Source organism: Oncorhynchus gorbuscha, linkage group LG24 (assembly GCF_021184085.1).
Source record: "Oncorhynchus gorbuscha isolate QuinsamMale2020 ecotype Even-year linkage group LG24, OgorEven_v1.0, whole genome shotgun sequence".
In the NCBI taxonomy this organism is placed as follows: Eukaryota; Metazoa; Chordata; class Actinopteri; order Salmoniformes; family Salmonidae; genus Oncorhynchus; species Oncorhynchus gorbuscha.
The window spans coordinates 57,796,274-57,820,040 of record NC_060196.1 but is presented as its reverse complement, the minus strand read 5'-3'; the positions used below and the strand labels follow the sequence as shown (position 1 = coordinate 57,820,040).

The 23,767-nt window shown below is 45.7% G+C and overlaps 1 protein-coding gene across 8 annotated transcripts in view; it reads left to right on the top strand.

The window, feature by feature from the left end:
* LOC124012712 (protein 4.1-like) overlaps positions 1-23,767 on the top strand; it is a 163,539-nt gene that overhangs the window by 128,741 nt on the left and 11,031 nt on the right. For 6 of the 8 annotated variants that reach the window (XM_046326610.1, XM_046326611.1, XM_046326609.1 and 3 more), the window contains 2 exons: positions 19,085-19,213; positions 19,494-19,607. In XM_046326610.1, the coding sequence (XP_046182566.1) occupies positions 19,085-19,213; positions 19,494-19,607 (243 nt within the window). The remainder of the gene's footprint in view (positions 1-19,084; positions 19,214-19,493; positions 19,608-23,767) is intronic. The other 2 variants (XM_046326612.1, XM_046326618.1) reach the window with 1 other exon arrangement.

The following is a 23,767-nucleotide window of genomic DNA, read 5'->3' as shown; positions in this document are numbered from 1 at the left end:
CAGGGAGAGAGATGAAATGAACCACCCAGTGACTGGCCGGTCCGGTGGAGAGAGAGAGAGAGCCCTCTAATGAACTGAACCACCCAGTGACTGACCGGTCCGGTGGAGAGAGAGAGAGAGCCCTCTAATGAACTGAACCAGCTGGTGACTGGCTAGTCCGGTGGAAAGAGAGAGAGAGAGAGACCCCTACTGAAGTACCCCTGTTGAAGGACAGAGACAGACATTTATTCTCTGCTCCTCTCTGTAACTCCAACACACAGACAGACACACACACACACACAGACAGCCAGAAAACGCAGCCAGAAAACGCAGCCAGACAATGCAGACAGACAGACAGACAGACAGACAGACAGACAGACAGACAGACAGACAGACAGACAGACAGACAGACAGACAGACAGACAGACAGACAGACAGACAGACAGACAGACAGACAGACAGACAGACAGACAGACAGACAGACAGACAGACAGACAGACAGACAGACAGACAGACAGAGACAGACAGACAGAGACAGACAGACAGACATTTTCTTAACTCTTTCTTGAACTGCATTGTTGGTTAACGGCTTGTAAGTAAACATTTCACAGTAAGGTTCTACACTTGTTGTATTCGGCGCGTGTGATAAATAAAGTTTGATTTGACACAGACAGACGGACATGGACAGACAGACACCAATCCCTGTTGAACATTACACTGAGTGAATAATTGTCGTTGCATTGTGGAGTATGGCATTATTATTATTGCCAGCACATTTCTTTTCAGGAAGTGTTGAGCGCTGTACATGGCTGAGCTCCCTCGCTACCAGAGCCTTATAGCCCGACTTCAAGGAGCTTCTAAAACTTTTACTTACAATATTCCACGGTGAAAAAGAAAAGCCATCCAGTGTTACTAACAAACTTTGTCTGCTAACCTGACTCTTTCACGGCTTGTGTTTAGCCTGTAGACTACTGTATATTTTCTCTGTTCGTCCACAGAATCTACCCGTATCATAGTCACGCATCGATGTCAATGGAAGCCTAAGGGAAAATGGGATTTAATTTGTCTCTTAGTGTTCCTATCAGTCAGTGTAGTATAGTATCTACAGGGCAGTGCTCTGCTGTGTGGCAGAATCTCTCCAACAGCCTGAGAGATCTGTATTGCTGATCTTATTCATTATGATTTAACAGGTGAACACAGGCCATGGTCTGTGTTCACTGCTACAGCAGAGAGCTGCTGTCTGTCTGCCTTTGAAATGCATCGGCTCTCGTCTACGTTGATGCTTTTCTAGGCATGAGCAGGAAGGACAGACTGGATAGAGACAGGACAGGGCAGACAGGACATGGACAGGACAGACTGGATAGAGACAGGACAGACAGGACAGGGACCGGACAGACAGGACAGGACAGACGGGACAGACTAGATAGAGACAGGACAGGGACAGACAGGACAGGGACAGGACAGACTGGATAGAGACAGGGACAGGACAGGGACAGGACAGACTGGATAGAGACAGGGCAGACAGGACAGGGAGAGCACAGACAGGACAGAGCCAGGACAGACTGGATAGAGACAGGACAGGGACAGGACAGACAGGACAGACTGGATAGAGGGACAGGACAGACAGACTGGATAGGACAGGACAGACAGGGACAGGGACAGGACAGACAGGCCTGGACAGAGACAGGACAGGGAAAGACTGGGGACAGGACAGACTGGATAGAGACAGGACAGGACAGGGACAGGACAGGGACAGGGTGGGCAGGACAGGGACAGGACAGGGACAGTCCACTCAGGTTGTATTTATGAGAAGAACCCCTGTTATCACCAGTGGTCTCTCATATAACTGAAATGGCCTTTAAACCCATGTTGCTGTTACTACGTTTTGAAAGCAGTGGGCCAAATATGGACTAGGGTGCCATTTGAGACGCAGAGATGGTGTACTTGGCTCACTTGTTAACCTGACTGACATCATTACCGGTAACCAAAAAGGAACACTGGTTGCTAAGCATTCCACTACTGTTGATGGTGGCCTGCCACTTCCTCCTCTGCTTGCTTTAAATCAACAATCACTGCCTGCTGAGAGAGAGACACTTCTGTTCAGAGAAGATTTTGGTTTTACTTTTCAGACTGATTTTAAACTAAAATAACTGCTGATTATTCATCTAACTAGTGAGTTTGGATTGAAGATACTGTATGTGTCAACGCTTGACTAGTTTAGAGACTTCTGGAATGCCTTCCCATATGAAATGCCACCACTCACCGATGGAGTCTAAAGCCATTGAAATGCTATTTGAGATGTGTGTTCTCCAAGGGTATCGCTTGGATCACGGCTACAGCCAAGTTGCATTGATCAGTATGTTGCCATTAGAAACACCCTGGGAATGCATTGATCAGTATGTTGCCATTAGAAACACCCTGGGAAAGCATTGATCGGTATGTTGCCATTAGAAACACCCTGGGAAAGCATTGATCAGTATGTTGCCATTAGAAACACCCTGGGAAAGCATTGATCAGTATGTTGCCATTAGAAACACCCTGGGAAAGCATTGATCAGTATGTTGCCATTAGAAACACCCTGGGAAAGCATTGATCAGTATGTTGCCATTAGAAACACCCTGGGAAAGCATTGTTTACCAATGGACTGGTGGTGGTGGAAGTGTATTCAATAACTTTGTGCATGCGAGTACACGTGTATTAGTGTGTGTTTACGGTTGTGTGTAGATAAATGTGTATATGACTATTATAACACACAATGTTATTATTGTAGGAACTTGGTTCGTTAGAAAGATAGACGTTTTTATTATGTTGACTGTGATTCTTCCCGTAGGAAAGCAATTATCTCTATATTGATCTAGTATGTGTTGTTTTAAGTAATTCACTATTACATTGTTCTTAATATCGTAATGTTAGTCAGAGTCTATGAGGATTTACTTAAACTATAATTAAAGGTGAAAGTCATTTGGCGACTGTCAAATAAATCTATTCAGGTTTCATGCTTACTTTAGTTATCTATCTGTACTGTATCTGTCATATAGTCAAAGGTTTGGACACACCTACTCATTCAAGGGTTTTTCTCGATTTTGTATTATTTTGTACATTGTAGAATAATAGTGAAGATATTAAAACTATGAAATAATGCTTTTCCTTCACTCTGCGGTCCAACTCATCTCAAACCATCTCAATTGGGTTGAGGTCGGGTGATTGTGGAGGCCAGGCTCTCCTTGGTCAAATAGCCATTACACAGCCTGGAGGTGTGTTGGGTCATTGTCCTGTTGAAAAACAAATGATAGTCTCACTCAGCGCAAACCAGTTGGGATGGCGTATCACTGCAGAATGCTGTGGTAACCATGCTGGTTAAGTGTACCGTGAATTGTAAATAAATCACACACAGTTTCACCAGCAAAGCACCATCACACCTCCTCCTCCATGCTTCACGGTGGGAACCACACGTGCAGAGATCATCCATTCACTTACTCTGCGTCTCACAAAGACACAGCCGTTAGAACCAAAAATCTCAAATTTGGACTCATCCGACCAAAGGACAGATTTCCACCGGCCTAATGTCCATTGCTCGTGTTTCTTGGTCTCTTATTCTTATTGGTGTCCTTTAGTAGTGGTTTCTTTGCAGCAATTCAACTATGAAGACCTGATTCACGCAGTCTCCTCTGTACAGTTGATGTTGAGATGTGTCTGTTACTTGAACTCTGTGAAGCATTTATTTGGGCTGCAATTTTTGAGGCTGGAAAACTCTAATGAACGTATCCTCTGCAGCAGAGGTAACTCTGGGTCTTCCTTTCCTGTGGCGGTCCTCATAGCACTTGATGGTTTTTGCAACTGCACTTAAATAAACGTTAAAAGTTCTTGATATTTCCGTATTGACTGGCATTCATGTCTTAAAGTAATGATGGACTGTCGTTTGTCTTTGCTTATTTGACCTGTTCTTGCCATAATACGGTCTTGTTCTTTTACCAAACAGGGCTATCTTCTGTATAACACCCCTACCTTGTCACAACACAACTGATTGGCTCAAACGCCTTAAGAAGGAAAGAAATTCCACAAACTAACTTTTATCAAGGCACACCTGTTAATTGAAATGCATTCCAGGTGACTACCTCATGAAGCTGGTTGAGAGAATGCCAAGAGTGTGCAAACGCTGTCATCAAGGCACAGGGTGTGGTTACTTTGAACAATCTAAAATATATTTTGATTTGTTGAACACTTTTTTGGTTACTCCATGATTCCATATGTGTTATATCATAGTTTTGATGTCTTCACTATTATTCTACAATGTAGAAAATAGTTTGAAAATATAAAGAAAAACGCTTGAATGTTGTCACACTGGTATAAATGATTCGTGAGACAGATGCAGGAATGCGTAATAGTTTTTAAAAATTTGACCCAAATTACGGGGGACGAAGACCAAACAAACACTTAACAAAAACACAGAGTTGAAACCCAAACAAAAGAGCGAGGAGAACCTGGAATAAATAACACACTCGCACAATGATTTAGCCCACGGGACGAGAATCCACAATGGCACGAAAGCCCAGAACACACAGCACAGGTACTCACACGCACCAACGGTCATTGTAACAATAATGGACAGCCCAACGGAAACCAAAGGGCACATATATACAAGTACTAATCCGTGGGAATAAGGGGACAGGTGTGTGTAATGAAAGTTCCTGAGGGACCCGTGACAAATGAGTCGGTGTGTCCAAACTTTTGACTGGTGCTGTATATCACTGCTGTTGTTCTGTTTCATTATGTCCCTTGTATGATAAGAAGTGAAGGAAGTATTCATTTTGAATGTATGATGGGAGTCTTGTCTGTTTTTAGAGTGTATTCTCATCTTCTCTCTAATTCAGGATATCCACTCTCCACAGTTTTTTTTAAATCACATTTTTGGGGGGGTTTTGGGGTGTTGTATGTTTTGCTGCTAATTAGGGAACTCCCCAAAACCCTCCCATTCTGATTTTGGCCCTCTAGTTCACTCTCTTGGTCTCTAACTCCAGGAAGTAAGCTAGGCCTAGAAATTAGGTCTCCTAGTTATTAGTTTTGTCATGTGGAGAGCTTGACTTTGAAAAGGACTACACAGTGAGAAGATTGCCCTGCTTGGAACAGATGTCCAGTCCAGCATGCACTCTGTTATAGCTGTCATATCACAGATCTGCTCCTTTCATGGGCTCAAATTATATCCGACTTTAATATGTGGACTAAATCAAAATACTTTTTCTGGCAGGCATGCTCTGTCTCTCATTCTCTCTCTACCACCCTCTCTCACTCTCTGTCACTTATTCTCTCTCTACCACCCTCTCTCACTCTCTGTCTCTCATTCTCTCTCTACCACCCTCTCTCACTCTCTTTCTCTCAATCTGTCTCTACCACCCTCTCTAACTCTCTTTCTCTCATTCTCTCTATACCACCCTCTCTCACTCTCTTTCTCTCATTCTCTCTCTACCACCCTCTCTCACTCTTTCTCTCTCTCTCTCTCTCTACCACCCTCTCTCACTCTTTATTTCTCTGTCTCTCATTCTCTCTCTTACCACCCTCTCTCACTCTTTCTTTCTTTCTCTCTCTCTCTACCACCCTCTCTCTCTCTCTGTCTCTTTCTCTCTCTCTCTCTCTCTCTCTCTCTCTCTCTCTCTCTCTCTCTCTCTCTCTCTCTCTCTACCACCCTCTCTCTATCTCTCTCTCTACCACCCTCTCTCACTCTTTCTCTGTCTCTCTCTACCACCCTCTCACTCTTTCTTTCTCTGTCTCTTCCTGCCTCTTTATCTCTCTCTCTCTCATTCTCTCTCTACCACCCTCTCTGACTCTTTCTTTCTCTGTCTCTCTTTACCACCCCCTCCTCACTCTTTCTTTCTCTGTCTCTTTCTGCCTCCTCATCTCTCTCTCTCTGTCTCTTTCTGCCTCCTCATCTCTCTCTCTCTCAATTCAATTCAATTCAAGGGCTTTATTGGCATGGGAAACATGTGTTAACATTGCCAAAGCAAGTGAGGTAGACAACATACAAAGTGAATATATAAAGTGAAAAACAACAAAAATTAACAGTAAACATTACACATACTGCCTCCTCAAGTTTCTCTTGTCTCTTTCTGCCTCTGTCTCTTTCTGCCTCCTCATCTCTCTCTCTTTCTGCCTCCTCATCTCTCTCTCTCTTCTCTGCCTCCTCATCTCTCTCTCTTTCTCTCCTCTCTCTCTTTCTGCCTCCTCATCTCTCTCTCTCTCTTTCTTTCTGCTCTCCTCATCTCTCTCTCTCTTTCTGCCTCCTCATCTCTTTCTGCCTCCTCTCTCTCTTTCTGCCTCCTCATCATCTCTCTCTCTTTCTGCCTCCTCATCTCTCTCTCTCTTTCTGCCTCCTCTCTTTCTCTCTCTCTCTGTCTCTTTCTGCCTCCTCATCTCTCTCTCTCTTTCTGCCTCCTCATCTCTCTCTCTCTCTCTCTTTCTGCCTCCTCATCTCTCTCTCTGTCTCTTTCTTTCTGCCTCCTCTTTCTCTCTCATCTCTCTCTTTCTGCCTCCTCATCTCTCTCTCTCTTTTTCTGCCTCCTCATCTCTCTCTCTCTCTTTCTGCCTCCTCATCTCTCTCTCTCTGTCTCTTTCTGCCTCTGTCTCTTTCTGCCTCCTCATCTCTCTCTCTCTGTCTCTTTCTGCCTGCCTCCTCATCTCTCTCTCTTTCTCTGTCTCTTTCTGCCTCCTCATCTCTCTGTCTCTTTCTACCTCCTCATCTCTCTCTCTCTCTTTCTGCCTCCTCATCTCTCTCTCTTTCTGCCTCCTCATCTCTCTCTCTTTCTGCCTCCTCATCTCTCTCTCTTTCTGCCTCCTCTCTCTCTCTCTTTCTGTCTCTTTCTGCCTCCTCATCTCTCTCTCTCTTTCTCTCTGTCTCTTTCTGCCTCATCTCATCTCTTTCTCTCTCTGTCTCTTTCTTCTGCCTCCTCATCTCTCTCTCTCTCTCTCTGTCTCTTTCTATCCTCTCTCTGTCTCTTTCTGCCTCCTCTCTGTCTCTTTCTGCCTCCTCATCTCTCTCTCTCTCTGTCTCTTTCTGCCTGCCCTCATCTCTCTCTCTCTTTCTGCCTTTCTGCCTCTCTGTCTCTTTCTCTCTCTCTCTCTTTCTGCCTCCTCTCTCTCTCTTTCTCTCTCTCTCTCTCTCTTTCTGCCTCATCTCTCTCTCTCCTTTCTCTCTCATCTCTCTGTCTCTTTCTGCCTCCTCATCTCTCTCTCTCTCTTTCTGCCTCCTCATCTCTCTCTCTCTGTCTCTTTCTGCCTCCTCATCTCTCTCTCTCTGTCTCTTTCTGCCTCCTCATCTCTCTCTCTCTGTCTCTTTCTGCCTCCTCATCTCTCTGTCTCTTTCTACCTCCTCATCTCTCTCTCTCTCTTTCTGCCTCCTCATCTCTCTCTCTTTCTGCCTCCCTCTCTCTCTCTTTCTCTCTCTCTTTCTGCCTCCTCATCTCTCTCTCTGTCTCTTTCTGCCTCCTCACCTCCTCATCTCTCTCTCTCTCTCTCTTTCTGCCTCCCTCTCTCTCTCTTTCTGCCTCCTCATCTCTCTCTTTCTCTCTGTCTCTCCTCATCTCTGTCTCTTTCTGCCTCCTCATCTCTCTGTCTCTTTCTGCCTCCTCATCTCTCTCTCTTTCTGCCTCCTCATCTCTCTCTCTGTCTCTTTCTGCCTCCTCATCTCTCTCTCTGTCTCTTTCTGCTTTCTCCTCATCTCTCTCTCTCTGTCTCTTTCTGCCTCCTCATCTCTCTCTCTCTTTCTGCCTCCTCATCTCTCTCTCTTTCTGCCTCCTCATCTTCTGCCTCTGTCTCTTTCTCCTCTCTCTCTCTCTCTTTCTGCCTCCTCATCTCTCTCTCTTTCTGCCTCCTCATCTCTCTCTCTCTGTCTCTTTCTGCCTCCTCATCTCTCTCTCTTTTCTGCCTCCTCATCTCTCTCTCTTTCTGCCTCCTCATCTCTCTCTTTCTGCCTCCTCTCTCTCTCTCTCTCTCTTTCTGCCTCCTCATCTCTCTCTCTCTGTCTCTTTCTGCTTTCTCCTCATCTCTCTCTCTCTGTCTCTTTCTGCCTCCTCCTCATCTCTCTCTCTCTGTCTATTTCTGCCTCCTCATCTCTCTCTTTCTCTCTCTGCCTCCTCACCTCTGCCTCCTCATCTCATCTCTCTCTCTCTCTTTCTGCCTCCTCATCTCTCTCTGTCTCTTTCTGCCTCCTCATCTCTCTCTCTTTCTGCCTCCTCATCTGTCTCTTTCTGCCTCCTCATCTCTCTCTGTCTCTTTCTGCCTCCTCTCTTCTGCTCTCTTTCTGCCTCCTCATCTCTCTCTCTCTCTGTCTCTTTCTGCCTCCTCATCTCTCTCTCTCTCTCTCTTTCTCTCTCTCTCTCTCTCTTTCTGCCTCCTCATCTCTCTCTCTCTCCTCTCTTTCTGCTCCTCTCTCTCTCTCTCTCTTTCTGCCTCCTCATCTCTCTCTCTCTGTCTCTTTCTGCCTCCTCATCTCTCTCTCTTTCTGCCTCCTCATCTCTCTCTCTCTCTTTCTGCCTCCTATCTCTCTCTCTCTCTGCCTCCTCATCTCTCTCTCTCTGTCTCTTTCTGCCTCCTCATCTCTCTCTCTCTTTCTCTTTCTGCCTCCTCATCTCTCCTCTCTCTCTCTCTTTCTGCCTCCTCATCTCTCTCTCTTTCTGCCTCCTCATCTCTCTCTCTTTCTGCCTCTTTCTACCTCCTCATCTCTCTCTCTCTCTCTCTCTTGCCTCCTCATCTGCCTCCTCATCTCATCTCTCTCTGTCTCTTTCTGCCTCCTCATCTCTCTCTCTTTCTGCCTCCTCCTCCTCTCTCTCTCTCTGTCTCTTTCTGCCTCCTCCTCCTTATCTCTCTCTCTCTGTCTCTTTCTGCCTCCTCATCTCTCTCTCTCTGTCTCTTTCTGCCTCCTCATCTCTCTCTCTTTCTCTCCTTCTGCCTCTTTCTCATCTCTGTCTCTTTCTGCCTCCTCATCTCTCTCTCTCTCTTTCTGCCTCCTCATCTCTCTCTCTCTGTCTCTTTCTACCTCCTTATCGCTCTCTCTCTGTCTCTTTCTGCCTCCTCATCTCTCTCTCTTTCTGCCTCCTCATCTCTCTCTCTCTGTCTCTTTCTACCTCCTTATCGCTCTCTCTCTGTCTCTTTCTGCCTCCTCATCTCTCTCTCTGTCTCTTTCTGCCTCCTCATCTCTCTCTCTCTCTTTCTGCCTCCTCATCTCTCTCTCTCTCTTTCTGCCTCCTCATCTCTCTCTCTCTCTTTCTGCCTCCTCATCTCTCTCTCTCTGTCTCTTTCTGCCTCCTCATCTCTCTCTCTGTCTCTTTCTACCTCCTCATCTCTCTCTCTGTCTCTTTCTACCTCCTCATCTCTCTCTCTCTCTTTCTGCCTCCTCATCTCTCTCTCTTTCTGCCTCCTCATCTCTCTCTCTCTGTCTCTTTCTGCCTCCTCATCTCTCTCTCTTTCTGCCTCCTCATCTCTCTCTCTCTGTCTCTTTCTACCTCCTTATCTGCCTCCTCTCTCTCTGTCTCTTTCTGCCTCCTCATCTCTCTCTCTTTCTGCCTCCTCATCTCTCTCTCTCTGTCTCTTTCTGCCTCCTCATCTCTCTCTCTCTTTCTGCCTCCTCATCTCTCTCTCTTTCTGCCTCCCTCTCTCTCTCTCTCTCTGTCTCTTTCTACCTCCTTATCTCTCTCTGTCTCTTTCTGCCTCCTGTCTCTTTCTGCCTCCTCATCTCTCTCTCTGTTCTGCCTCCTCATCTGCCTCTCTCTCTCTGTCTCTTTCTGCCTCCTCATCTCTCTCTCTCTGTCTCTTTCTGCCTCCTCATCTCTCTCTCTTTCTGCCTCCTCATCTCTCTCTCTCTGTCTCTTTCTGCCTCCTCATCTCTCTCTCTCTGTCTCTTTCTACCTCCTTATCTCTCTCTCTCTGTCTCTTTCTGCCTCCTCATCTCTCTCTCTTTCTGCCTCCTCATCTCTCTCTCTCTGTCTCTTTCTACCTCCTTATCGCTCTCTCTCTGTCTCTTTCTGCCTCCTCATCTCTCTCTCTTTCTGCCTCCTCATCTCTCTCTCTCTGTCTCTTTCTGCCTCCTCATCTCTCTCTCTTTCTGCCTCCTCATCTCTCTCTCTTTCTGCCTCCTCATCTCTCTCTCTGTCTCTTTCTACCTCCTTATCGCTCTCTCTCTCTGTCTCTTTCTGCCTCCTCATCTCTCTCTCTTTCTTCTCCTCATCTCATCTCTCTCTCTCTGTCTCTTTCTACCTCTCTCTCTGTCTCTTTCTGCCTCCTCATCTCTCTCTCTTTCTGCCTCCTCATCTCTCTCTCTCTGTCTCTTTCTGCCTCCTCATCTCTCTCTCTCTGTCTCTTTCTACCTCCTTATCGCTCTCTCTCTGTCTCTTTCTGCCTCCTCATCTCTCTCTCTTTCTGCCTCCTCATCTCTCTCTCTCTCTCTTTCTGCCTCCTCATCTCTCTCTCTTTCTGCCTCCTCATCTCTCTCTCTCTGTCTCTTTCTGCCTCCTCATCTCTCTCTCTCTTTCTGCCTCCTCATCTCTCTCTCTCTGTCTCTTCTGCTTTCTGTCTCCTGCCCTCATCTCTCTCTCTGTCTCTTTCTGCCTCCTCATCTCTCTCTCTCTCTTTCTGCCTCCTCATCTCTCTCTCTCTGTCTCTTTCTGCCTCCTCATCTCTCTCTCTCTCTTTCTGCCTCCTCATCTCTTTCTCTCTCTGTCTCTTTCTGCCTCCTCATCTCTCTCTCTCTTTCTGCCTCCTCATCTCTCTCTCTGTCTCTTTCTGCCTCCTCATCTCTCTCTCTCTCTCTCTCTCTCTTTCTGCCTCCTCATCTCTCTCTCTTTCTGCCTCCTCATCTCTCTCTCTCTCTCTTTCTGCCTCCTCATCTCTCTCCTCATCTCTCTCTCTTTCTGCCTCCTCATCTCTCTCTCTCTCTTCTGCCTCCTCATCTCTCTCTCTCTCTCTCCTCATTCTGCCTGCCTCCTCATCTCTCTCTCTCTCTGTCTCTTTCTGCCTCCTCATCTCTCTCTCTCTCTCTTTCTGCCTCCTCATCTCTCTCTCTCTTTCTGCCTCCTCATCTCTCTCTCTCTGTCTCTTTCTGCCTCCTCATCTCTCTCTCTCTCTCTTTCTGCCTCCTCATCTCTCTCTCTCTTTCTGCCTCCTCATCTCTCTCTCTCTCTCTCTCTCTGTCTCTTTCTGCCTCCTCATCTCTCTCTCTTTCTGCCTCCTCATCTCTCTCTCTCTCTTTCTGCCTCCTCATCTCTCTCTCTCTCTTTCTGCCTCCTCATCTCTCTCTCTCTCTCTTTCTGCCTCCTCATCTCTCTCTCTCTCTCTTTCTGCCTCCTCATCTCTCTCTCTCTCTCTCTCTTTCTGCCTCCTAATCTCTCTCTCTTTCTGCCTCCTCATCTCTCTCTCTCTGTCTCTTTCTGCCTCCTCATCTCTCTCTCTCTCTCTCTTTCTGCCTCCTCATCTCTCTCTCTTTCTGCCTCCTCATCTCTCTCTCTCTGTCTCTTTCTGCCTCCTCATCTCTCTCTCTTTCTGCCTCCTCATCTCTCTCTCTTTCTGCCTCCTCATCTCTCTCTCTCTGTCTCTTTCTACCTCCTTATCGCTCTCTCTCTGTCTCTTTCTGCCTCCTCATCTCTCTCTCTTTCTGCCTCCTCATCTCTCTCTCTCTGTCTCTTTCGCCTCCTCATCTCTCTCTCTTTCTGCCATCTCTCTCTCATCTCTCTCTCTTTCTGCCTCCTCATCTCTCTCTGTCTCTTTCTGCCTCCTCATCTCTCTCTCTTTCTGCCTCCTCATCTCTCTCTCTCTGTCTCTTTCTGCCTCCTCATCTCTCTCTCTCTGTCTCTTTCTACCTCCTTATCGCTCTCTCTCTGTCTCTTTCTGCCTCCTCATCTCTCTCTCTTTCTGCCTCCTCATCTCTCTCTCTCTGTCTCTTTCTACCTCCTTATCGCTCTCTCTCTGTCTCTTTCTGCCTCCTCATCTCTCTCTCTTTCTGCCTCCTCATCTCTCTCTCTCTGTCTCTTTCTGCCTCCTCATCTCTCTCTCTTTCTGCCTCCTCATCTCTCTCTCTTTCTGCCTCCTCATCTCTCTCTCTGTCTCTTTCTACCTCCTTATCGCTCTCTCTCTGTCTCTTTCTGCCTCCTCATCTCTCTCTCTTTCTGCCTCCTCATCTCTCTCTCTCTGTCTCTTTCTGCCTCCTCATCTCTCTCTCTTTCTGCCTCCTCATCTCTCTCTCTCTGTCTCTTTCTGCCTCCTCATCTCTCTCTCTCTGTCTCTTTCTACCTCCTTATCGCCTCCTCTCTCTCTCTCTGTCTCTTTCTGCCTCCTCATCTCTCTCTCTTTCTGCCTCCTCATCTCTCTCTCTCTCTCTCTTTCTGCCTCCTCATCTCTCTCTCTTTCTGCCTCCTCATCTCTCTCTCTCTGTCTCTTTCTGCCTCCTCATCTCTCTCTCTTTCTGCCTCCTCATCTCTCTCTCTCTGTCTCTTTCTGCCTCCTCATCTCTCTCTCTCTTTCTGCCTCCTCATCTCTCTCTCTCTTTCTGCCTCCTCATCTCTCTCTCTCTGTCTCTTTCTGCCTCCTCATCTCTCTCTCTCTTTCTGCCTCCTCATCTCTCTCTCTCTGTCTCTTTCTGCCTCCTCATCTCTCTCTCTCTTTCTGCCTCCTCATCTCTCTCTCTCTGTCTCTTTCTGCCTCCTCATCTCTCTCTCTTTCTCTTCTCTCTTTCTGCCTCATCTCTCTCTCTCTCTCTGCCTCCTCATCTCTCTCTCTCTCTCTTTCTGCTCCTCTCTCTCATCTCTCTCTCTTTCTGCCTCCTCATCTCTCTCTCTCTTTCTGCCTCCTCATCTCTCTCTCTCTCTCTTTCTGCCTCCTCATCTCTCTCTCTCTGTCTCTTTCTGCCTCCTCATCTCTCTCTCTCTCTCTCTTTCTGCCTCCTCCTCTCTCTCTCTCTTTCTGCCTCCTCATCTCTCTCTCTCTGTCTCTTTCTGCCTCCTCATCTCTCTCTCTCTCTTTCTGCCTCCTCATCTCTCTCTCTCTTTCTGCCTCCTCATCTCTCTCTCTCTCTTTCTGCCTCCTCATCTCTCTCTCTCTCTCTTTCTGCCTCCTCATCTCTCTCTCTCTCTTTCTGCCTCCTCATCTCTCTCTCTCTCTCTTTCTGCCTCCTCATCTCTCTCTCTCTCTCTTTCTGCCTCCTCATCTCTCTCTCTCTCTCTCTCTTTCTGCCTCCTAATCTCTCTCTCTCTTTCTGCCTCCTCATCTCTCTCTCTCTGTCTCTTTCTGCCTCCTCATCTCTCTCTCTCTCTCTTTCTGCCTCCTCATCTCTCTCTCTTTCTGCCTCCTCATCTCTCTCTCGGTTTCTCTGTTTCTCTTTTTCCTCTTCCTCTCCTTCCCCTCTCTGTCTATCCCTCCCTCACCTCCCTGGCAAAGAGTTTGAGAAGAAAGATTAAAAAGTTAAATTAAAGTAATTTTTGATGCCTCTGATTTTGCATAATCTGCATATCTGAAGGCTGATGTGTGGATATTTGGCGTGGCTGGTTGCCAGGGGCCGGTGGCAGGCTTGGTCCTCCTCTCCATCGTCCGAGAGGCCGGGGAGCTCTTACTATGAAAAGCACACAGCTCGACCCCTGAGAGGCGCTCTTATTATGAAAAGCACACAGCTCGACCCCTGAGATGCGCTCTTATTATGAAAAGCACACAGCTCGACCCCTGAGAGGCGCTCTTATTATGAAAAGCACACAGCTCGACCCCTGAGAGGCGCTCTTATTATGAAAAGCCCACAGCTGGACCCCTGAGAGGCGCTCTTATTATGAAAAGCACACAGCTCGACCCCTGAGAGGCGCTCTTATTATGAAAAGCACACAGCTCGACCCCTGAGAGGCGCTCTTACTATGAAAAGCACACAGCTGGACCCCTGAGCGGGAGGCACTCTTATTATGAAAAGCACACAGCTGGACCCCTGAGAGGCGCTCTTATTATGAAAAGCACACAGCTGGACCCCTGAGAGGCGCTCTTATTATGCAAATCACACAGCTCAACCCATGAGAGGCGCTCTTATTATGAAAAGCACACAGCTCAACCCATGAGAGGCGCTCTTATTATGAAAAGCACACAGCTGGACCCCGACGGGGATAGTCTGGTTACTTTACAGTGATTTATCACAATGTGTGAGTCCCAAATGTCACCACAATACCTGTGCACTACTTTTGACCAGAGGCCTATGGTGCCATTTGGGAGGCAATTTTGTCGCTGTGCTGCAGCCCGTCCTCTGGGGAAGCTCTCTCTCTCTCTTTCATAACAACGCAATTACAGTTTTCTCTATCTTGACGAGCTTTCTCCCTAAACTTAATTGTTTGTTTTTGTTTAGACAAAAACATTTGGCCTTAATTTATTTTTAGATTTAGAATAATGAGTTTTCTCGCTGGGAAATCAAATATCAGATGGAATAAGCTAATGTCAAGTGATTGCAACAGTTTCTCCTGTCTCCAACCCCTAAGCTGCGAAACCTGCTTCTACTTTTACTTTAAGTAGATTGTCTGAGACCCCCTGTCTGGGATGGGATGATAGTTCTGGCTACAGCCACACCTACAGCATCAGAAATGGATAGGGGATAGGCACGTAATGTGAATAGGGGATAGTCACGTGATGTGAATAGGGGATAGGCACGTAATGTGAATAGGGGATAGGCACGTAATGTGAATAGGGGATAGGCACGTAATGTGAATAGGGGATAGGCACGTAATGTGAATAGGGGATAGGCACGTAATGTGAATAGGGGATAGGCACGTAATGTGAATAGGGGATAGGCACGTAATGTGAATAGGGGATAGGCACGTAATGTGAATAGGGGATAGGCACGTAATGTGAATAGGGGATAGGCACGTAATGTGAATAGGGGATAGTCACACAGTGTGAATAGGGGATAGTCACACAGTGTGAATAGGGGATAGTCACGTAATGTGAATAGGGGATAGTCACATAGTGTGAATAGGGGATAGTCACACAGTGTGAATAGGGGATAGTCACACAGTGTGAATAGGGGATAGTCACACAGTGTGAATAGGGGATAGGCACGTAATGTGAATAGGGGATAGTCACACAGTGTGAATAGGGGATAGGCACATAATGTGAATAGGGGATAGTCACACAGTGTGAATAGGGGATAGTCACGTAATGTGAATAGGGGATAGTCACGTAATGTGAATAGGGGATAGTCACACAGTGTGAATAGGGGATAGGCACGTAATGTGAATAGGGGATAGGCACGTAATGTGAATAGGGGATAGTCACACAGTGTGAATAGGGGATAGGCACGTAATGTGAATAGGGGATAGTCACACAGTGTGAATAGGGGATAGTCACGTAATGTGAATAGGGGATAGGCACGTAATGTGAATAGGGGATAGTCACACAGTGTGAATAGGGGATAGGCACGTAATGTGAATAGGGGATAGTCACACAGTGTGAATAGGGGATAGTCACACAGTGTGAATAGGGGATATGCACGTAATGTGAATAGGGGATAGTCACACAGTGTGAATAGGGGATAGTCACACAGTGTGAATAGGGGATAGTCACGTAATGTGAATAGGGGATAGGCACGTAATGTGAATAGGGGATAGTCACACAGTGTGAATAGGGGATAGTCACACAGTGTGAATAGGGGATAGTCACACAGTGTGAATAGGGGATAGGCACGTAATGTGAATAGGGGATAGGCACGTAATGTGAATAGGGGATAGTCACACAGTGTGAATAGGGGATAGTCACGCAGTGTGAATAGGGGATAGGCACGTAATGTGAATAGGGGATAGGCACGTAATGTGAATAGGGGATAGGCACGTAATGTGAATAGGGGATAGTCACACAGTGTGAATAGGATGATAGTCACACAGTGTGAATAGGGGATAGTCACACAGTGTGAATAGGGGATAGGCACGTAATGTGAATAGGGGATAGTCACACAGTGTGAATAGGGGATAGTCACACAGTGTGAATAGGGGATAGTCATGTAATGTGAATAGGGGATAGTCACGTAATGTGAATAGGGGATAGTCACACAGTGTGAATAGGGGATAGGCACGTAATGTGAATAGGGGATAGGCACGTAATGTGAACAGGGGATAGTCACACAGTGTGAATAGGGGATAGTCACACAGTGTGAATAGGGGATAGGCACGTAATGTGAATAGGGGATAGTCACACAGTGTGAATAGGGGATAGTCACACAGTGTGAATAGGGGATAGGCACGTAATGTGATTAGGGGATAGTCACACAGTGTGAATAGGGGATAGGCACGTAATGTGAATAGGGGATAGTCACACAGTGTGAATAGGGGATAGGCACGTAATGTGAATAGGGGATAGTCACACAGTGTGAATAGGGGATAGTCACACAGTGTGAATAGGGGATAGGCACGTAATGTGAATAGGGGATAGTCACACAGTGTGAATAGGGGATAGGCATGTAATGTGAATAGGGGATAGGCACGTAATGTGAATAGGGGATAGGCACGTAATGTGAACAGGGGATAGGCACATAATGTGAATAGGGGATAGGCACGTAATGTGAATAGGGGATAGTCACACAGTGTGAATAGGGGATAGGCACGTAATGTGAATAGGGGATAGTCACACAGTGTGAATAGGCACGTAATGTGAATAGGGGATTGGCACGTAATGTGAATAGGGGATAGGCACGTAATGTGAATAGGGGATAGGCACGTAATGTGAACAGGGGATAGTCACACAGTGTGAATAGGGGATAGTCACACAGTGTGAATAGGGGATAGGCACGTAATGTGAATAGGGGATAGGCACGTAATGTGAACAGGGGATAGGCACGTAATGTGAATAGGGGATAGTCACACAGTGTGAATAGGGGATAGGCACGTAATGTGAATAGGGGATAGGCACGTAATGTGAATAGGGGATAGGCATGTAAATGTGAATAGGGGTAGGCACGTAATGTGAATAGGGGATAGGCATGTAATGTGAATAGGGGATAGTCACACAGTGTGAATAGGCACGTAATGTGAATAGGGGATAGGCACGTAATGTGAATAGGGGATAGTCACACAGTGTGAATAGGGGATAGTCACACAGTGTGAATAGGGGATAGGCACGTAATGTGAATAGGGGATAGTCACACAGTGTGAATAGGGGATAGTCACACAGTGTGAATAGGGGATAGGCACGTAATGTGAATAGGGGATAGTCACACAGTGTGAATAGGGGATAGTCACACAGTGTGAATAGGGGATAGTCACGTAATGTGAATAGGGGATAGTCACACATTGTGAATAGGGGATAGTCACACAGTGTGAATAGGGGATAGGCACGTAATGTGAATAGGGGATACGCACGTAATGTGAACAGGGGATAGTCACACAGTGTGAATAGGGGATAGTCACACAGTGTGAATAGGGGATAGGCACGTAATGTGAATAGGGGATAGTCACACAGTGTGAATAGGGGATAGTCACACAGTGTGAATAGGGGATAGGCACGTAATGTGAATAGGGGATAGGCACGTAATGTGAACAGGGGATAGTCACACAGTAACGCCAGGGTAGTGGGTTCGATTCCCGGGACCACCCATACGTAGAATGTATGCACACATGACTGTAAGTCGCTTTGGATAAAAGCGTCTGCTAAATGGCATATATTATTATTATTGAATAGGGGATAGTCACACAGTGTGAATAGGGGATAGGCACGTAATGTGAATAGGGGATAGTCACACAGTGTGAATAGGGGATAGGCACGTAATGTGAATAGGGGATAGTCACACAGTGTGAATAGGGGATAGTCACACAGTGTGAATAGGGGATAGGCACGTAATGTGAATAGGGGATAGTCACACAGTGTGAATAGGGGATAGTCACACAGTGTGAATAGGGGATAGTCACACAGTGTGAATAGGGGATAGTCACACAGTGTGAATAGGGGATAGTCACAGAGTGTGAATAGGGGATAGTCACACAGTGTGAATAGGGGATAGTCACAGAGTGTGAATAGGGGATAGTCACAGAGTGTGAATAGGGGATAGTCACAGAGTGTGAATAGGGGATAGTCACACAGTGTGAATAGGGGATAGTCACACAGTGTGAATAGGGGATAGTCACACAGTGTGAATAGGGGATAGTCACACAGTGTGAATAGGGGATAGTCACACAGTGTGAATAGGGGATAGGCACGTAATGTGAATAGGGGATAGTCACACAGTGTGAACAGGGGATAGTCACACAGTGTGAACAGGGGAAAGTCACAGAGTGTGAACAGGGGATAGTCACAGTGTGAATAGGGGATAGTCACAGAGTGTGAACAGGGGATAGTCACAGTGTGAATAGGGGATAGTCACAGTGTGAACAGGGGATAGTCACAGTGTGAATAGGGGATAGTCACAGTGTGAATAGGGGATAGTCACATAGTGTGACTAGGGGACAGTCACAGAGTGTGAACAGGGGATAGTCACAGAGTGTGAACAGGGGATAGTCACAGAGTGTGAATAGGGGATAGTCACAGTGTGAATAGGGGATAGTCACAGAGTGTGAATAGGGGATAGTCACAGAGTGTGAACAGGGGATAGTCACAGAGTGTGAACAGGGGATAGTCACAGTGTGAACAGGGGATAGTCACAGAGTGTGAACAGGGGATAGTCACAGTGTGAATAGGGGATAGTCACAGTGTGAATAGGGGATAGTCACATAGTGTGAACAGGGGATAGTCACAGAGTGTGAACAGGGGATAGTCACAGTGTGAATAGGGGATAGTCACAGTGTGAACAGGGGATAGTCACATAGTGTGAATTGGGGAAAGTCACGGTGTGAATAGGGGATAGTCACCATGTGAATAGGGGATAGTCACAGTGTGAATAGGGAATGTTAGGATCACCTTTGGCAGCGATTTATAGCTTTGGCAGCGATTACAGCTAATTTGTAAAAAAGTTATAAAAACATAATTCCACTTTGACCTTATGGGGTATTGTGTGTAGGCCAGTGAGACATCTGTTTTAGATTCAAGCTGAAAAAGTGAAGGGGATTGAGCACTTTCTGAAGGCAGATAATATTACACGACAAACTCAATATTCACTGTGTGTATTTTCCCTCTTTCCTCACAGCCTAACGTGGTGAAAACACAGACTATCACCATCTCAGACGTGTCTAACTCCCTACGAGGAGACGTCTATAACAAGGAGGTCCCCATCGTGCACACTGAGACCAAGACCATTACCTACGAGTCAGCGCAGGTGAGAGGCATCGTTAGAAATGTAGTTCTTAAATAAAAACATTTTATTAACCCAATGACTTTGTGTTAACAGTGAAGTGGGTCATATTCATCAGGGTACCCAACGGGAAAAAATGTTTTCAAAATGAAAACAAGCAATTTCGTATTGGACAAGTCCTATTTCAGTGTCTTTTCTTCCTTTTGGTGCCTGATGAACATGAGCCTGTTTTTTGGTCTTAATCTCAGCCAGTAGATAACGTAATCCTAAATGAACCCCTTTTCTCCCCCTTGTGTTAACATAGTGTCTCCTTCAGCCCGTAGACAGCATGGCAGAGAGGGACTCTGGAGTGCTGTTGAGTGCCCAGACCATCACCTCAGAGACAGTCAGTACAACCACCACCACTCAGATCACCAAGGTACGTCCTGGGCTTCCTGGTCTACGATCAGTTTCGCTTTCTCTAGATGATGTAGATTTGAGTCATTTAGCACAGGGATTCCGAATGTATTTCGCTTCGTGAACCACCAATTGAGGTATTTTTTTTTTAGTCGTGACCAATGTTCCCTCTAAGCTGCGCTTGTGCGCAGGACTGCCGCGCAGAATAAATATCAGCCTCGCGCAGGGAAGCACTGTCAAGACTTCTGCCGAAGTCGATGCCTCTCCTTGTTCGGCGGTGTTCGGCGGTCGACGTTGCCGGTCTTCTAGCCATCGCCGATCCATTTTTCATTTTCCATTTGTTTTGTCTCGTTTTATTACAAACCTGGTTCTCATTTCCCTCATTATGTGTTGTGTATTTAACCCTTTGTTTCCCCCTTGTCTTTGTGTGGTATTGTTTATGTGTTTCATGTATGCGCACGTTAGACTGGTTGCGCTGGGTTATGTCAACCCATATTGTATTTCGTGTTCGTTGTGCCGTGTGCTTTTGGTTCGCCTAAATAAAAGGCTCCGTTTGCTACCTAATATCTGCTCTCCTGCGCCTGACTCCCTTGCAGCCCCATTTACGCAAACCTGACAAGCACGGCATTGAACTTCCCTCCACTTTCTAGAGTTTTCCCCTTTAGTTAACACTATCAACGTTTCCCTTTACTGTGGGTATTGTGATCGAATCAATGCGTTATTAGCCACTTTCAATGCAACATACCGAAACAAAACTAACTATGCAAGAGATTTTGCTGTAGGCAGAACACATCGGAGTAGGATTCTATTGCATTGACAGGCACGACTCAGACCCATACTATACATAGACCGGTGTGCCATAACCAATCAGAGCTAAAGTATCCCTATATGCAAATAGACCATTGCCTTATATGGATCTTTGCCATTCACTTTGAACTGGACTGTGTTTACAGCATGTGCGGTCGTGAGTAGTGAAAGCTTCATGTAGCCACCTGAACACATTTGTTCTTATTCTTTGCTAGTCAGTGAGTTATTAGCCCAGTTAGACCTAATCAGCAATGGAGGAGTGATTACTTCCTACAAGAGCACAAACTCATAATTTGTATGATTCTCTGTAATAATGGTATGGGAATAATAAGTAATTGTATTTTGTAAAGTGGTTTCTTGCATCAAACAACACAACCTTTTCAGGCACCTTCTTGTCTGAAGAAGAAGTGGATAAACAGGTTAATGTCAACCCCGACATGTGTTTTGGAATTTAGGCCTACGTTGAACACCACACGTTGGCTACTACTGCCGGCTGAATGATAGAACAGCTATTTCCATGTTTAAATGTTATGAGATGCAATTTCTCCATTGTTTTTTATGGTAGCCATAGGGTTGCACATTTTTAGGGAATATTCAGAGGTAGAAACTTTCCGTGGGAATTATCGGGAATATATGGGAATTAACGGAAATATATGGGAATTAATATTAATACCATTTAAATGTATATGCTTTTTGCATTGGATATATTTACCATATCATATGGAGACAGAAACATAAACCTTTTACCTCATCATAAGTAGACATAATTGCAAATGATTAAATCCTTCCAATAGAAAAAACATTTTTTTAGTTACGAATTGAACTTAATTAAATGATTTGACTCTTCGCATGGGATGATTTCACTGAACAACAAAAGAAAGAGAATATTGAATAATTCCCTATGATCCATTGCATCTCCCAAAAACGATTTCAACATACATCTGTAAAATGATTGTCTAGAAACTAAAGCTTTGGTTCTTCCTGTCAGGCTTCCATGTCTTCTCCCTGGACCTCCTCAATGTCCACCTCTTGAACATCAGACTCTGACGCCTCATCTTCACTGTCACTTTCCAACCTTGTTGAGGATGGCTCGTTGTCCGGCTCAAAAAGCCTCAAATTTGCCCTCAAATTTGCCCAGATGGCCACCGATTTAACCCTTGTATTGGTCAGCCTGTTGCGTGCTTTGGTGTGTTTGTGTTCCCAAAGAAGGACCAGTTGCGATCTGAGACGGCTGATGTTTGTGGGATTTAGAGGATGATGGAGGCAACAGTGGAAAGAGCCTCAGATCCACAAAGTCCCTTCCACCAGGTGGCTGATGAGATATGTTGGCACGACTGCCATATTGCATCTCCATCCCAAAGCCCTTGCTTGGAAGTGTAGTTGGCCAGACTGCCAAGAACCTTGCCCTCATCCAGGCCAAGGTGTCGAGACACGGTAGTGATAACACCATAGGCCTTGTTGATCTCTGCACCAGACAGGATGCTCTTGCCAGAATACTTGGGGTTCAACATGTACGCTGCGGCGTGTATGGGCTTCAGGCAGAAATCTTCACGCTTTTTGATGTATTTCAGAACTGCAGTTTCCTCTGCTTGGAGCAACAGTAAAGTGGGCAGGGCAGTACGGATTTCTTCTCTTACATCTGCAAGTCTGAACATCAGACAGGATTGCATTCAGGAGTTTCGGGCTGCTTACCACTCACTCCCGTAATACATCATCCAGGAGGATCCTCTTGATGGGGCTGTCCATATCGGCAGACTGTGATATGGCCATTTCTTGGAGAGACTCCTTCCCCTCCAGGGGACTGTCAAACATGATGACAACAGCACCTCAACGGGTGTTGCTGGGCAGCTTCAATGTGGTGCTCTTATTCTTCTCACTTTGCTTGGTGAGGTAGATTGCTACTATAACTTGATGACCCTTCCCATACCTAACCATTTCCTTGGTTCCCTTGAGGAGCAGATTCAATGCATGAGCAGCACAGCCATTGGGTGTGTTGTGAGGGTGGGACTCTTCCACTTTAGACCAAGCAGCCTTCATGTTCGCAGCATTGTCTGTCACCAGTGCAAATACCTTCTGTGGTCCAAGGTCATTGATGTTTGCCTTCAGTTCATCTGCAATGTAGAGACCGGTGTGTCTGTTGTCCCTCATGTCTGTGCTCTTGTAGAATACTGGTTGAGGGATGGAGATGATGTAGTTAATTATTCCTTGCCCACAAACATTCAATCCACCCATTAGAGATGCTTGCAATACAGTCTGCTTTCTCTATGATTTGCTTGACCTTCACTTGAACTCTGTTGAACTCTGCATCCAGCAAATGAGTAGATAAAGCATGTCTGGTTGGAGGGGTGTATGCTGAGCAAAGAACATTCAGACATCTCTTCCGATACACATTGCCTGTGAGCATCAGAGGTGAACCAGTTGTGGACACAGCTCGAGCAAGACATTCATCAGCATTTCTCTGACTATGTTCCTCCATTGAGTCAAAAAAACTTCTGATTCCAGAAGGACCATGAGCTGTTGCTATCGATAAGGTGTCTGATTCATCCTTTTCACTTCCAATAGAAGTAGAGGGACTTTTGTCAGAGGTTGCTTGTTGTGGGCGCTGAGGGAACTTTATGCACTTGGCCAGATGATTCTGAATCTTTGTTGCGTTCTTCACATATGATTTAGCACGGTATTTGCTAATGTACACAGCTTTTCCTTTTACATTAGCTGCAGTGAAATGTCTCCACACATCACATAGTAATCAGATAGTAACCATTGCATTTTCCTGTCAAGATTAGAAAAAATACAATTCCATGTACAGATAAATAGTTAAGCAGTTAGATTAAACAACTCCTTTGCAAGATAAATGTTTTAAAATGAAACATGTATGGAAATAGGTGAATTAACACTCCTCAGTTAGCAAGTTCAAGCAAGCTCAAACCCAAAAGGTAGCAAAAACGTACTAGCAGAAATTGTTAACAAGTTAGAAATTATTTAAACACACTTTGCTGTAGGCTACTATTTACTATTTAACAAAAAAAAATCATGTATGTCATATAAAATATATTCACCCCACCCAGTATTGTAATCAAAACTTACCAGAAAGCATGTTGTCCTTGGCTCAGACAGTGTAGTAGTGTAGCATCTCATTAGTGTGCAAGATCTTGAGAATCAGCTGTACATGTAATGGAAGAATGCACTGTGCATGAAGTGTTGCAATTCCATTGAATTGGGGATAGTTGAACCAAAATATGCCACAAGACCTAGAATTGCCTTATGTGTATCCCACAAAAAAAAGGTTCCCTGTTATAAGCTAACTTTACTTTTAATTTTTAAATGAATTTAAGCAAAATTTCCCCAAATTCCAGGGCTAAACTTCCCATGGAAATT